This window comes from Trachinotus anak, unplaced genomic scaffold (assembly GCF_046630095.1).
Source record: "Trachinotus anak isolate AG129_WGS33_773 ecotype Australia unplaced genomic scaffold, CSIRO_AGI_Tana_v1 ptg000009l, whole genome shotgun sequence".
Classification (NCBI taxonomy): Eukaryota; Metazoa; Chordata; class Actinopteri; order Carangiformes; family Carangidae; genus Trachinotus; species Trachinotus anak.
The window spans coordinates 14,804,854-14,820,025 of record NW_027273860.1 but is presented as its reverse complement, the minus strand read 5'-3'; the positions used below and the strand labels follow the sequence as shown (position 1 = coordinate 14,820,025).

Here is a 15,172-nt window from a genome sequence, read left to right as displayed (position 1 = left end):
CATGTGAAGAGAAATAGTAATAATCTATCATTTTGCTGAAGTCTAGAGTCAGGAAGCCACTCAACTCTGTCCGTGTGTGTGTGTGTGTGTGTGTGTGTGTGTGTGTGTGTGTGGTGGCATTTGTAGCTTTGATGCTGGTTCTCACTCTTCACATACAGACAAGATAGGCTCTGGCAGCAGCAGCAGGGACACAGGGAGATATGGACACCTTGAGGCCTTATCACCTGAACCATCACAGTCTAAAGGACACGTGAAGACATAACACAGGTTAGGATGAAAGGAACCATAGGAGAAGAGAGGAAATAAGGATTTGAAAGGATTCCTGTTTCTGTCCATCTACAATGTATATGTATATGGATCATGTTAAGCTAGTACTAGATATTGTCATGATTTCAGAATATATATATAGATCTGTGGTATAATTTATAGTATATATCTCCCTGGTGTTGACATGAAGCATTTCTCATACAATTGTTAGAATTTACACTGGCTAATGGCAGAGGTGCAGCCCCACCATGAAGCTGCTTTAACGTCTTGGTTATTTAATTAAACGGCCAATTTAATGACTTCGGGTGATTTGAAATGTGTTTTAAATGAGATCAGATCACCACTCCTTTATGGGCTCTGTGTCATGGCTTGCTGTTTCCCACTTCATCGTCAGGGGTCGTGCCTCAACTGGACATTTACTTCACTTCAGCGGAGTGGACACACCTTAATCCTGGATGTGGAAAGATGTGAACCCTGCGTCATCATAGCAGATCTGACAAGTTCATATAAGTGCAAGTGAAAATTAGTAAGCAAGTAGGTTTTTATGAAGTAATTAAGTGGGGAAATTAAGTTTCTACACGTAAAGCCAAACCGTATTATAGGCCTACACAAAGTGTAACCCTTTCAGAAACATACTACATAGGCCACTGCAAAAAAAAAAAAAAAACCTAACAAATATAGGCACATCCCAAAACTGCTATTTATAACATATAAAAGTTTTGCAAACAATAAACTTGGATTAAGTCCTATCATAGAAATTGCTACGTAATACAATAAGTAATACGTATTACGTGCAATACTTGGGCTGTGCAGAGACTTAACTTGACGTATTTATCAGAATAGACGGGCTGTTATTGTGCAGCGGACAAAATATGGAAATATGATGTTGGAGTTGTCCTTGTAGCCTAGAGAGCTCCACCTCTGGTTAAATGCGCACGGAGTGGGCGGTTTCTGAGCACACACACAGACACAAGCAAACACAAACGTACACGCATATGGGCCGCAACCTGCTGATTCCTGTTAGACCCTCACACACAGCTCAGGAGGAGTAGGTGACAGTCACTGAGAGCAGCCCAACTTATTATTATTATTATTATTTTTTGTCAGAGCGCAAATTTGGAGAGCCATATATATTTTGGAGAGCAGACGTCTTTTCGCGTAAAATGGCTTTTTCTGGAGCGGCTGTTATTCTTTTCCTGGTGAGCTTCGTATCAAACGGTGTCTTCTGACCGACTTCGGCGAGCGCTCACAATAAAGTTTCACATGGTGCACTTTATCCCGGGGCACCACGGCGCGCTACGGAAATCAGAAATGAAAGCAGCACCGACGCTTCTCGGCGCATTTTGCTTTAGGAAGTATTTCAAATGGCTTGATACGCGACTCTTCTCCCGCTTTTGACCTGTGGCTGACAGACACCAGCGAGCTCGGGACGGACTTTGGTTACCATTACGCTCGTTTTTGCATTCGGACAGGCGACTGAACCTCCGGGGCACAGACACACTTGGGACTCCGCGGAGAGCACAGGCGGGACAACACCATGACCAGCTGCTGGCTTGCCTTGGTCGTAATGTGGTGGAGCGCTTATTACTGCATGTTCCCGGTGGCGGGGAGTAATCATTCACTGGATGGAAACAACGAAGTGCACCCGGGTTTCATCCAGCGGCGGCTGCGGACGCATGAGAAGAGGGAGATGCAGAAGGAGATCCTGTCCATCCTCGGGCTGCCGCACAGACCGAGACCGCATCTGTCGCACGGAAAGTACAACTCCGCTCCGCTTTTCATGTTGGACTTATACAACACCATGTCGAGCGACGAGAGAAGCCGGGCGCAAAGCGCGCTGGACGGGTATCAGTCGACGCGGACAACCCAGAGCCCTCCTCTGGCCACATATCAGGAGAGCGCCTTTCTGAACGATGCAGATATGGTGATGAGCTTCGTTAACTTAGGTGAGTCACCTGCAATTGTCTGACGGGTTTTTAATAATGTTTGGGAGGACGGATGGAGTGGGGGAATCGCAGCAGGCGCGGTTGAGCTGAAATGTGAACAGGTGTTGAGAGCAAGGATGAAGTGGAGACCCGCCTAAAGTTTGGCTGACATGAAGAATCTCATTTGTGTGTGTGTGTGTGAGGTGGGGTGGGGGGGGGGGGGGGGTGGGGGGGGGTTATTTCTAAAGATCTTGTGCTCATCTTAAAAAAAGAACAAAAAAAAAAGGAAAGAAAATCCTCTTTCGCACTGTTTGTCACACCTGGAGCTCACAGCTGACGCACACGTCACGACACATTCGCGCCACAGTTGGACCGTGAACTAGTTCGTTGTGTGAATCACACAAAGGCCAAACAATTCCCTCATCTCGTCTGTGGCTCAGCAGAAAAAAAAAAAAAAAACTCACGGGGTATGTGTTGTTATTTATTGTTAGTGCACGTCCTCTCTCCGGGTTGATTGGCCCTCCTCGGCTCATTTATATCCCCGAGATTCTGTGGTCAGTTCTGCTGTGCAGTGTGCTCCGTGATTTATGTCTTTGCGGGAAAAATAAAGACCTATATTCTCAGCAAACCATCAACCACCACCGCTGGTATTTGTATATAAAGGACTATTCCTGCCTTTGACCTCCAGCGCAGCGAGTTTGCGGCTTTTCCTGTGCGTAAATTGCGTCGCATTGTTTGTGTTACCCAAGCAGATTTGTCTTTAATTAGCTCCAGTGACGATAAAGAGCGACACTTTAACGAGTTTGGAACATAAAAGCCGAAAGCCCTTCCTTCCATTAGCAGCTCCAGTGTTTACTGGGAGACTCTAAACAGAGCGCCTGAAGATAAACAGAGCGTCAGAGGCTGGTGGACAAGAAGGCTTAAATCCAGATTGATTGTCACTCTTCTTGGGAACTAAGGGCATTGTCATGATAAGGCCACGGAAACAGTGGGAAAGTGTCATTGAGAAAAAATAAGGTCTCATGTTTTGTTTTGTTTTTTTATTCCTGACCTTTAGCATGCTTTTGAAACAGGAAGTCCTTTAATCCCCACCTTTATAAACCATTTAGTCACTTACTGTAGTACCACACATGAAGAAGAGAGTTATAATAGGTTGGGGCACATAAGTTAAAAAAAAAAAAAAATTGCTTCTCTACTTATTGGTCCTCTGAGTATTTGTGTTGCAACACGTGATGATGAAAACCAGATATTCAAACAGAAGGTGGTTACAGTTTTGGTCTCAGATATCGAAGCCCCTCTGTTGGCTTTTCGGTGAGGGGGGGAGTGACGGCGGTGTGTTTGTGTGTCTGTGGTTTTGGTATTCCTGTGCTGTGTCAGTTTGGGTTTATACTCCTGTGCTGTTGCACATCTGGCTCTCCACTTTGATTAATCACGTCCTGTGCATCTTTTGACGATTCCCTCAGATTTCTGCGGTGACCAGGGGATTAGGTTGCCATCTCTTCCAGCTGTACACAGAGTCCTAACCGCCCTGGAGGAGGGACGGCTTCCTCCCCGAATGTGATTGTAATTAATGTTGGACAGGCCAAGGCTTTCCATCTGCTTTGCAAATAAGGCCTTGCGCGTCTACCGTGTGTCATCGCCATCCGATTAGTTTTTAATGTGTCTCTTTCTCGATTGGAGCAGTTTGTTAGAAGGCTTTAGTAGAAAGTTGCCTGAAACACTTCTGGGTGGTCCTTCTTGTTTAAAAACCAGCCTAAAAATCTGGATATCATGTGTGGCCAAAGTGAAACTACAAATTAAAATCAAGATAAATGAAAGGAAGAAAGGCGAAGAAGCCAAACAATTTGTCTGAAACAATTTAAAAAATATGGGGTTGGATTAACAGACAGGGGCGAAAGCAGACTTCATGGAAAGACACTTCCAAGGCGTAATCTGTGCTGAGTCAAATCAAAGTGAAGAAGACTTACACTGACGATCTGATTTAAAACTGACTTCACCTGTTTACATTAGGAGATTCTTGCTTCACTGACCCATAGATAATAAAATGATGACAGTGATTTAAGCTTTGGCCCAAACTGATGTCTTTAACAGCCAGCTGTGGCAGTAGTACAGATAGAGAGCTCATTTTCTGAGGGTATTCTCTTGGGACACGGATAGATTTAAGAGCCCCTGTGTTACATCCAGTCTCAAGTGTGCTCTCTGCAAACCATGTGCCTCTTCGCCCCCCTCCCTCTGCATGATTCATATAGACCTCATGTTCAGTCATCTGTTCTCCTTAGCTTTCATCACTGGTACAGAATCATCCACTGGAAAAAGAAAAAAAAAATAGGACCAGAAGCATATTTGCGGACTTCTTGCTTTCCACAGAGGTCTAGTGAAGTGACACTGTGTGCTGTATGACTCATGCTGCGTGACATGCTGCAGCTCCGGACATGTCCTAATGCACAGTGGTGCGCTCAGGTAATTACAACGGTCACTGTTAATTAGAGTTTAGGGCTAGTTTACACTCGTTCTTTGTGGCTCAAACAGAAAGAAACACTGACTTCGAGCATGAAATCAAATGAATGTGAGAAAATTATGATAATCTTACATTCAACAGCCACATAAAAAGAAGTCCCTCCTTGTGTGATATTTTAAGTAGGCTACAAATACATCTTTTTTCATATGTGTGGATTAAGTGCGGGGGCGCTGACCAGTATTGGTAAGGTGCACCCCAGTGGAAAACAAATACATGAGGTCAATACTCACAAACGAATGAGGGGCAACATATTGCTGAACAAACACCCAAAGCCACTGTGAGAGCTTTAATAGCCAGCAGGGGAAATCATGATATTCCTATCAAGGTTGGTTTTTGTGGTTGAGCTGTTGAGCTTGTGGTTATGGTGAGTCAAGGATGCACAGAAATGGCTTTGGTTTCATGGGTCACAGAACAGGAACTCCAAGTGTTGTTCCTGTGTCATCTGCATTTAACTGTGATGAGTTTGCTCCGCCATGGCTCTCCCACGCCAGGCCGACAGACAGGTGTGGAGGCCTCTCTGAGCTTGGCTTGGCTCGCAGCGCAGCCAAAGTGCCCGTTGGTTGTTTGCCGTCCGTCCTTTTCCGTTTGTTTGCTGGGTTTTTACCAGAGGGAGGGTCCCATAATAATCCAGAAAAATACATCCATGGTTTTAGAGTCATTCTTGTTTTACTTTTCCTACCATTTTAAAATACCCTTTCATGATTAACGGGTGAGCTTGACCTGGCCCACCAATCTACTCGACAGACTCATTTCTCTTCAAAAACCTATTCGGACATTGTCAGATAAAGTCAGAGTGTTAATAAATACAGTTTTGTTTACATTTAGCCACACATATATCTATTAGCCAGATCACAAATCTGACTGCATTTGTCTTTGTTTTCCCTGGCTACTGCTAAAATCAGGGTTGGTACTACTCCTATCCAGCAGGTGGTTCGATACTCCAGAAGCTGTCTGGTAGAAGCTAGTAGGGTTGTGATTTGCCTGGTAGGACTATGAGCAAGACAAAAGGTTTCCTTGTCTTGTCTTCACAGGGTCTTATATCCGTCTTTCACCAATACAGATCATTCACCGGTTGGACTGATTAGGAGTCAGAAACATTTTATACTTACCCAGAAGAATGGTGGCAAATATCCATGTAAATTATAGTATTTTTACACTTTGATTGTTTTTTTTAATATCAGATAGCTGTGTAGGTCATTTTAAGTCTGTTCCAGTGTCTGGAAAGTTGAATCACACCCCCCCCCCCCAAAGGCCAATTATTATAAAATTATTTTATTCTTTTTGTACTTGTCAGTCATCATGGTGATCCTCATTCATCTCCTCTTCTCTCCTGTCCTTTTCCGCACAACCCATTTCATGAGCTTACCTCAGGCCTCTTACCTCAACAGCCAAGCTTTCTACCAACCTACCTCCCACACTTAAAAAGCAAACAAGCCAGAAAGCTTTAAGAAGTGGGCTTTCAGAAGATTAGCTGGGTCCAGACAGTGCTGGGCTTATTCTGAGTTGAAGTTTCCTCTAAATGGCTGTTTTCCTTGTCTTATGATGCCTGGTTGCATTTCTCAGCGCCTAAGCTCAGATAAGCCACTTCCTTTGCATCGAAACGTGTCCCAAAGCCCCTGCATGATCAAATAATTAGTTGGCTTCAATCAAAGAGTCAATTGTTTGATGTAGAAGGGAGCTTTGGAAAAGATTTCACAAAACTGTCCTGAGACATTTCCCGAAAAGCCTCAGAGACCAGAACAGGGGACCACCCGTTGCTTCACCTCAGCTTGGGGTATACCATAAACAGCATTAACCAGAAGTTAAGCGAGGAATTCAAGATATGCTGAGGTTGAATCAAGGATCTTCTCTGAGACAGGAGCTTGGCAGTTGAAACCCTCCTGCAACAGTGAGAATGAAATTGAAATGAAATTACATTAACAAACTACAAGCCTCTGTGACTGTTTTCATCTGCTTACAGAATCAGATATTTCACTGCCACTGCAAGTACATTTGAACTTGCAGTGATGTTCAAGAAGGGCCCAAGATATACAAATAATTCTGCTTATTGAGTTACAGTGTTTTAAAGTGCTTCCTTTTTCTCATGTTTGGATTGTATTAGTTGTCAAGCTCTCTGGCACAACATACAGCTGCCTCAAGAAACAAACAGGGTTGATGGGGAAAACATATCTGGTTAACCAGAGTATGTCTTTTCCAGTCCAGCTTTATGTCTGTCATAAAAGACGAGGTGTTTCAGGACAACTCTATTGTCCTTTTGAGATGTTGCTACAGACCTAACAATCTCTATGAGTGTGTGCATGTGTCTTAGCTGTAGTGTCCACAGCCAGTGGAACAGTTGACGAAACAAACCTTTTCCTGTGGGTGTATACACAGAGACGTACACACTCGGTTGGTTGACCCTCAGGTCAGCAGATAACCATTTACAAGAGATAGGGTTAACCCTAACCCTAACCCTTCCATTTACACTTGAAGTCATCTCTGTCATGCACCCTGCTCTTAGCACCGTGACTCCTCTGCCCCCCAGCCCATCCTCTGATGATATCTCTCCCTCTCGAGCCATAACTGTCCGACTTGACAAGATAACAGCTGAGATTGGGGCTGAGTACAGAGATTACACTTGCTGTGCATTTTTTTTTTTTCTCTCTCTCTGTCTTCACTTCTTCCCCTGTCCGCTCTCATGTCTTCATTGGACATTCCAGTTCAGACTGATAGTGGCGGAGGGTGGAGGAGTGTGACAGGTTTAGGAGGTGATGGGCAGCGGACTCGCGTCTGGTAACGATCTATCAAAGTGAGCCAGTAACCTTGATGGAACATCTGATTAGGACCCGCTACTCCCATTTATCACCTCTGGGTACAGGCATGCAGGACCTTAGTCTGTTTGCTCTGCAGCACCTCGAGGAAGAGGGGGCAGAGCTTCATTGCTCTCCCTTACATCTGTTGTTTTCTCCCACTCTGCCATTCTCGACACTTTCTCTTTCTCTTGCTGAAAATGATTCCTGTGTTTCATCTTGCTGCATTTACCCAAGTTCAAACATCAGCCGGGAAAAACCACAGGAGGACTCTTGACCCCATGATGTGCCACAAAATGCAACTAATCTGAAACAGACCAATATGATGGACTCCTTCAAGAGCTCATATAAACAGACAGCACATGATATATTAGACCACAAGCACTGTTATAAATATATTGATTATAGTATTGGTTTCACCAAGAATTCTGGTCATCCAGATGCAGTGTTAAAGGCTTTTCCAGGCGCAATTAAAATAATTCTGTTATGAAAAGTTACCATTTAAAGATATTTAAGGCTGGCAAAAAAATATCAGTTCATGGCAAAGTTGATACAAAACTAATCAGCATACAAAAATGTACACGTATTGGCGATCAGGCCTTTGGACTGTGTTCTTGTTGTAGTGCCCATTAAGACTTTTAGAAATTTGTAGCTTTATTCTTCTGCTGTAATGTTAAAACTTAAGTTTTGACGTTTACTATGCAGCCATTCACTGTAAATGTGTAAATGTAATTCAGTACATGACCCTTTTACATGTACATGTGCATTTGAGTGTGTGGGTATGTGTGTAAATCGAGGGGAGGTGGAGAGGGAGGGTGTGTGTGTTTTTCCTCCATCATGACTCTCCTGCTAAAAGTGCTGTAAAAGTGTCAGCCTTCATTTTGTGTTGAACATCTATGAGGAGGCCACGCAGAGGAGATTTTAGCAGACAAAAACTTGGAATTAGTGCTTATTGTGCTTGTGTCAGCCTCCGTTTCTCTATCTTAAGTTTGTATATGTAAAAGTGGGAAACAAAGAGGCACGGACAGAGGGTGAAGATGCAATCTTCTCTGTTTTAATTTGTGCATTTTCCCCTGTTCTCTGTGATTCTGTCAGGTGGGTCAAGGGGAAGTTTGGGGGGATTGCAAGAAGGGAACAACAAATATGTTTTATTACACAATTAATTTGACACCTTAAAGTTATAATCTTCATGATTACAGTCCTGGTTGATTTGTTGTCATCCATGGTGGAAATGGTGTAGTTTAATACTATACCCTCCTTAGATCTTTTCATGATCATAAATTTTATGCTAGGCTACACAGTGTAGGAGGCAAACCTTTTTGTAAACACTGGTAGGTATGTCTTTGGAATTTATGGTCTGCCCCGGTGTTAAAAAAGGTTGTGAACCTATGAACTGCTGAACTCAGACTCGGCATGTCCTTGTGTGCCCAGTGAACTCCATTAATTATTGTAATGACCCAGTCATTTGCTTTGCTGGAGAAGCTCCGTCTGGTAATGGAGATGACCGCGGCCGACAGGAATGGCGTAAATGTCACAGTAAACATTCCTGCTGTCACATTCTTCTCTAATACCACAGAGATGAAGCCTGCTGGGATTTATCTGTAGCACTACTAAAGCAGAAAAGGAGGAGGGAAGAAAGGAAAGAAAAACGGCACACCCAGAGGATGCTTGAGGGTCCGAGGATTCATTCTGACCCTACCAACTGTGTGCCTCAGCATAAATCAAGATTCATCAGACCAGGCTACATTTTCATCTGTCATGTTTTTGTGAACCCGTGCCCTCTGCAGCCTCAAGTTTCTGTTCTTGGCTGACAGGAGTGGAATCTGATGTGGTCTTCTGCTGTTTGACTGATACAGGGATGTCACAAGAACCAATACTTAGGAACCAAGTTGATACCAAAATTCTGACGGTATTTGTTTTTCTACAGTACCATAGTAATTACAAGTATATGAGTATGCTGACATTAGCATTCAGCTCAAAGCACCACTGTGCCTAAGTAAATCCTAACAAAGTTTCTGGTATGGTTTGTTGATCCTTTGCTATTAGCATCAGGATGTGGCTTTAAGATTAATGTTAGATATGTAATAGATTTGTTTAGGAAAATGTAACCCATGGATGCTGTTACATATCACCCATCAGTGATGATGTGTGCCTTCCAAGAGTTATCATTTGTTAAACCCTTGCATTTAACGTTTACTGATCATCCTGCTGGGCCAGTCCATCCGTCTCATTCTTGTGAATCTCAGTAACACCTTGAGGGATTTTCTTAAATAAACTGACAAAACATGGTTTTGGCCTCTTGGATGTGATATTTCAAGACTGTCTTGAGGTAATTTGTCAAGATTTGACACAAACATTAATTTGGACTCTAAGATGAACTGATTAGACTTTGGTGGAAACAGGTCAAAAGGTAATGGCGATCTCATGTTCTTGTGAATGCGATGTATCAGGAACGCCCACAGGGAATTTCACTGTTTCTGGCACAAACGTTCTCTTGGACTCTAAGATGAACCCATTTGAGTTTGGTGGTCAAAGGTCAAAGGTCAAAGTCACTGTGACCTCACAAAAGATGATTATGGCCAAAACTCAAGAATTCATACTCTAATTATGACCCAATTTAACTCAAATGTCTATAAGGATAAAATGAAGTGATGACATTTTATATCCAAATAGTGAAAGTTCAACTCCACTGTGACATCATAATGTTCTTCACCTCTGGCCCTTATTCAGGTAATTCTAGTTTTTGTCTGTGATGACTTCCTCTATTTTCCAAAATGCCTTGCAAGTGTTAAACTATTGCATTAGTCTGATGTCTGGATGTTGGTGTGAAATAGAGAGTTAGCGTATTTTCTGTAGGTGTCAAATACAATACAAAGTCACATTTTTGGAGAATATTTCAACAGTCAGCAAATATCAAAGTGTTTTGTCTTTGACCAGTTGATCTCATGAATTTGAAAAATGCACCACCATAAAACACAGGGGACTCAGAAACACAAGGTAGATCAACAATTGCTGTTTATTTAACAATGATAAGCATGTTGGGGTGGAGTTTTCCTTCAAGGCAAGGGTCAAGGGTTAGGGAATGAATGTAGTCACTCACTCACTCACTCAATGTCTTTACAAGTGTCTGCACTGATAATTTGAGCAAATTTGGATATATACGTGTCAGACAGCATGGACTCCCAACTTGTTATACAAGAAGTCTCCATCAAACACTGGTGTCAGAGAGAAAGCTGCATCCCTTGGCCCCTCAAATGTTCCCAGGCTGGTCGGCTCTCTAAAGAGGACGTGTCTGAAACAACCACACTGTGAAAAAGGGCCCCATGAGCGCCAATGCTCCTGACCCTTCTGAGCAAGTAGCCTCCCTTTCAGCCGCTCTGCCGCTGACAAATTTACAACCCCTAGGTTGACTTTCTAAACATGATACTGACAGGAAAACAGGCAGAGACGGGAGAGATGGTGGGAAGCAGGGAGGAAGAGAGAGATGAGAAAAAGAATAGGAGAAGGAAAGAAGCAAGATGTGTACATGCTGTGTTTTATCAGACACTAGTATTTGTGTAAAATCATAAAATTATCCCATGATTTAGCTAACAAATGTAGTTTTCATCACTGTTTTTCACATATTTTCATTATTGAAAAAACACCTTTTTGTCATTAAGCAAGTTTACAAGTACTTGGGTTAGGGGTTGGACGGCAAGAGGTAGGGATTCAATTAAAGAAAAAATATAGGAATTCAAGTAAAGAATTCAATGCAAATTTGTATACTTTTCATTCTAAAAGAAAGAAGAATAGGTTGGTGAAAGAAAGTAGATAAGAGCACTGACTTATAATGAAACTGATAATGGAGAAAAGAAAGATAAAGAACAGTCAGGTGAGATAGAAATAAGAAAAAAGATGATGGTATTCATATCTCAGTGGGTACAACATTATACTAATATGTTCAGGGGTCAGGGGGTTGACTGCCAATGAGAACACCCAAAAAAAAATGTATCCAATTCCAGTGCCATGAGTCTTTCTGGATAAAAGGATCTTATCACTAAGGATGTGCAGGGGAAACACCGCCCAGTCCTTCCTCCTGTACAGTTACTTTCCACACCTCCAAGCAGCCAGTCTCCTGGATACCTTATCTGAATGTTTAAAAGTCCAGTATGAATCTTTTTCCAACAGGAAGCCTCCCATTTTTCAGTTGTGTACATCTACAGTGTCTTTGTTATACATAGATTAGCTGCTGCCTAAGCCCAGCTGGTATTGTATACACTCTGAGAGGAATGCAACGTTGACATTTATCTAATCAACAGAATAATACAGAATTTTTCACTCAGGTCATGTGACAAATTAGTTATCTGCTATGTTATCTTCAAATAGAAAAATAACTAATGCCTAGACGGTGGTCCAGAATATCATGTCCCAGAGAACCACACAATTACATTTCAGTAATCAAGATGCATCCATCGTTTTGCTAAATAAACAAGCAGTCCCAATATGAACCTCACTCAAGTCCATGTGGCTATTTCTAAGTTTTGTCTACTGCTGAATGTGGTTTCTTGCCAGAGTGGGTGGTGGTGATGGTTGCTTGCCAAGAGCTTCAGCCATTGTTGCGTTTACAATATAAGAGGTTATAATATGCACTATATCTTCAGGGCAGACTGGACGCTACAGTGACTGGCTAATGGTCTGGCTGGACCGGGGCTAGCTGGTAGGCATGCTAACTTCATTAGAGGAAAAGCAGTGATAGGAATAGAAGAACAGAACAAGGGTTACTGTGGCAGGCAGACATTAGACTGAAGATAACTGCTGATGGAGCTAGTGGCTAAGTCTGTACTACAATCCTTCATTCATGAATTGTGCCATTCAAGGCACAAGACTGGCAGAAAAACAACTTGTCATGCTGTTAAGCTCTCAGTTCCAGTGGATTCAGAAAGTTTTCAGACCCTTTCACTTTGTGCACACTTCCTTGTGCTGTAGGTTCTATTTTAAATAGATGCAATGCCCATGAATCTATATTCAATTAGAAATATTTGCAAATTTATTAAAAATCAAAAACCTCTCATTTACATTTTTCAGACCCTGCTGTGGGACTACAAATTGTGGTTAGCTTCATTGTCTTTCCTTTAATTACCCTTGAGATGGGTCTACAACTTGACTGGAGTCACCCTGTAAAAAAACTGAAGTGATTGGACATAGTTTAAAAAGGTGCTACAATTCACGCTGCATGTCAGGACAAGACCATGAATTTCAAGAAACTCTGTAGACCTCTGATAAATGAGTGGCTGGGCAAAGATCAGAGAAAGGACATAAAACTACATTAATGTTGCGTATTCCCAGGAGCACAGTGGCCTCAATAATTGTGAAACAGAAGAGGTTTGAAACCACAAGAACTCGTCCTACAGTTGGCTGTCCAATTGAGTTACCAGGCAAGATAGGTGTTGACTAGGAATGAACTCAACTGTAGCTCTTACGGAGCTTCAGAAGTTCTCTGCAGAGGTTGGAGAACCTGCCACACGAGCCACCATCTCACCTCAAGCAGGCCTTTATGGTAGGGTAGCTTGACAAAAGCCCATTTGAGTAAAATGCATATGAGAAGAACTCCGAGAGCATGAGGAAAATGATTCTCTGGTCTGATGAGACAAAAACTAAACCCTTTGGACAGAACTTCGAACAAGATTTCTGGCGAACACCAGGCAGTGCTCATCACCTGGCTAATACCATCATTATTGTGAAGCATGCTGGCGGCAGCATCATGCTATGGGGGGGCCTCTCAGTGGCAGCGATATGGAGACTTGTCAGAATTGAGAGAAGGTTAAATGCAGCCAAATTCAGAGATCCTTGAAGAAAACCTGCTTCACAGTGCCTGTGACCCGAGACTGCAGTGACAGTTCAGCTCGACAATGACCCAAAACATACAGCCATGAAACCACTGGAGTGGCTTCAGGACAAGTCTCTGACTGTCCTTGAGGGGCCCAGCCAAAGCTCAGACTGAAACCCTATAAAACATCTGTGGAGAGACCTGAAGATTGCAGTTCCCAGACACTTCCCATCCAATCTTACAAAGCTGGAGAGGATCTGCCAGGAATAATGGGATAACCTGCCCAAATCCATGTGTGTGAAGCTTGTAAAGACTTGCCCAAGAAGACTCAAAGCTGGAATTGCTGCCAAAGGGACTTCTACAAAGTACTGAATTAAGGGTCTGAATATTTTTGTAAATGAGGGATTTCAGTTTTTGATTTCTAATAAATTTGCAGAAACGTCCAAAAACATGTTTTCATTTGCTCATTGTGGGTTATTGAGAGCAGATTGGTGGCAATGCTATTGATTTACAATTAAATTTACAACACAGTGTTTACAACAACAAAGTGTACAAAAAATGACCGGGACTGAATGCTTTCTGAAACTACTGTATTTTACTCATGCACGCTTGTTGGCTGACCTGTCTATAATGAGAGATGTAAAATCCCTAGTACACATATTTTATTTGTATTGTATGTAAAAAAGTAGAAGACATAAAGAAATAGATTTACACACTAATTTCCCCCTTTAATGCATTGATTGAGAGAACAGTGTTTTGGGAACAGTTCCCACTGGGGCTCCTCATGCTGAAATAACATCATTTTGAAAGGTCTAGTCAAATCATTTTTATTTATATTGCGCCAAATCACAACGGAGGTTATCTCAGGGCTCTTTTCATATAGAGGAGGTCTCTCTTTTTAATGTCATTTACAGAAACCCTTCATTCCCCAATGAGCATCCACTTGACAGTGCTTCTTGTAACAGGTAGAAACCTTGAGCAGAGCCGGGTCCCAGGTCGGCAGCCATCTGCGATAACTTAAAAAACATGAAGAAAGCCAAATTTCTCTACGCTTTCATCTCACCAATATTGTGTTGACATCAAGGACAGATGTATTATTGAGAACATTAATTACATTTCTTCTGATTTTCCTCAAGGACCACCTGCTTTTTGAATATCCAGCTATCTGGTTACTGCCACTATTGTTGGAGCTGTGCCTGTGTGTAAAACAAGCAGTAGTTCTAACATGTATGTCAGCCCGGGGGGGAGACTGAAGCCGAGCTAGACTGGATCATATGCTCTCACTCGAAGCCAGTGAAATGCATTGTGGTCACCAAAGACTTTCCAAAGGGAGTCCCACTGAGGCTAAACTGTCTGCATGACAGAGAGAGTGAAGGGGGAAGACAGGCCAACAGCGAGGTGAGCACAGGAAGATAGGATGGTAGGAACGATGTGCGGAGATGCAGAGAAGGAGGAGAAAGGGATGTGTTAATTGCGAGAGGGAGGTACGATAGAGTCCCAAACAGCATCGCAGAATGAGCTGGCCTTCCACGTTTGCGACTGTGGAATGCAAAACCACCAATATTTTGACTTCTCCTTTGGAAACAGCTGCGTTTCCTTTTTCAAAGATATTTTTTCCTTATTTATTGGATCCCTCAGGAGAGATCCATCTCCTGGCTCTGACACTGGCTTCCTCCTCTAAATCTGGGACCAGACCGGCCGATCCCAGACACACGTATACACACACTCACATGCACACCTGCTTCACAAAAGCAGACGTTAACAACAGATCACCTCTTTACTGCCTGTACTGGTGCACATGTTTATAGAGGCACACGGAAGACACACGAAAGTACGTGCAAACGCAGACAAATGAAGGCACGGGCAG

The 15,172-nt window shown here is 42.7% G+C and overlaps 1 protein-coding gene across 1 annotated transcript in view; it reads left to right on the top strand.

The window, feature by feature from the left end:
* The first annotated feature begins 1,271 nt into the window (after nt 1–1,271).
* Nucleotides 1,272–15,172, top strand: part of bmp6 (bone morphogenetic protein 6) — a 45,805-nt gene continuing 31,904 nt past the window's right edge. The window contains exon 1 of the mRNA XM_071485519.1: nt 1,272–2,213. Within this exon, the coding sequence (XP_071341620.1) occupies nt 1,805–2,213 (409 nt within the window). The 5' untranslated portion in view covers nt 1,272–1,804. The remainder of the gene's footprint in view (nt 2,214–15,172) is intronic.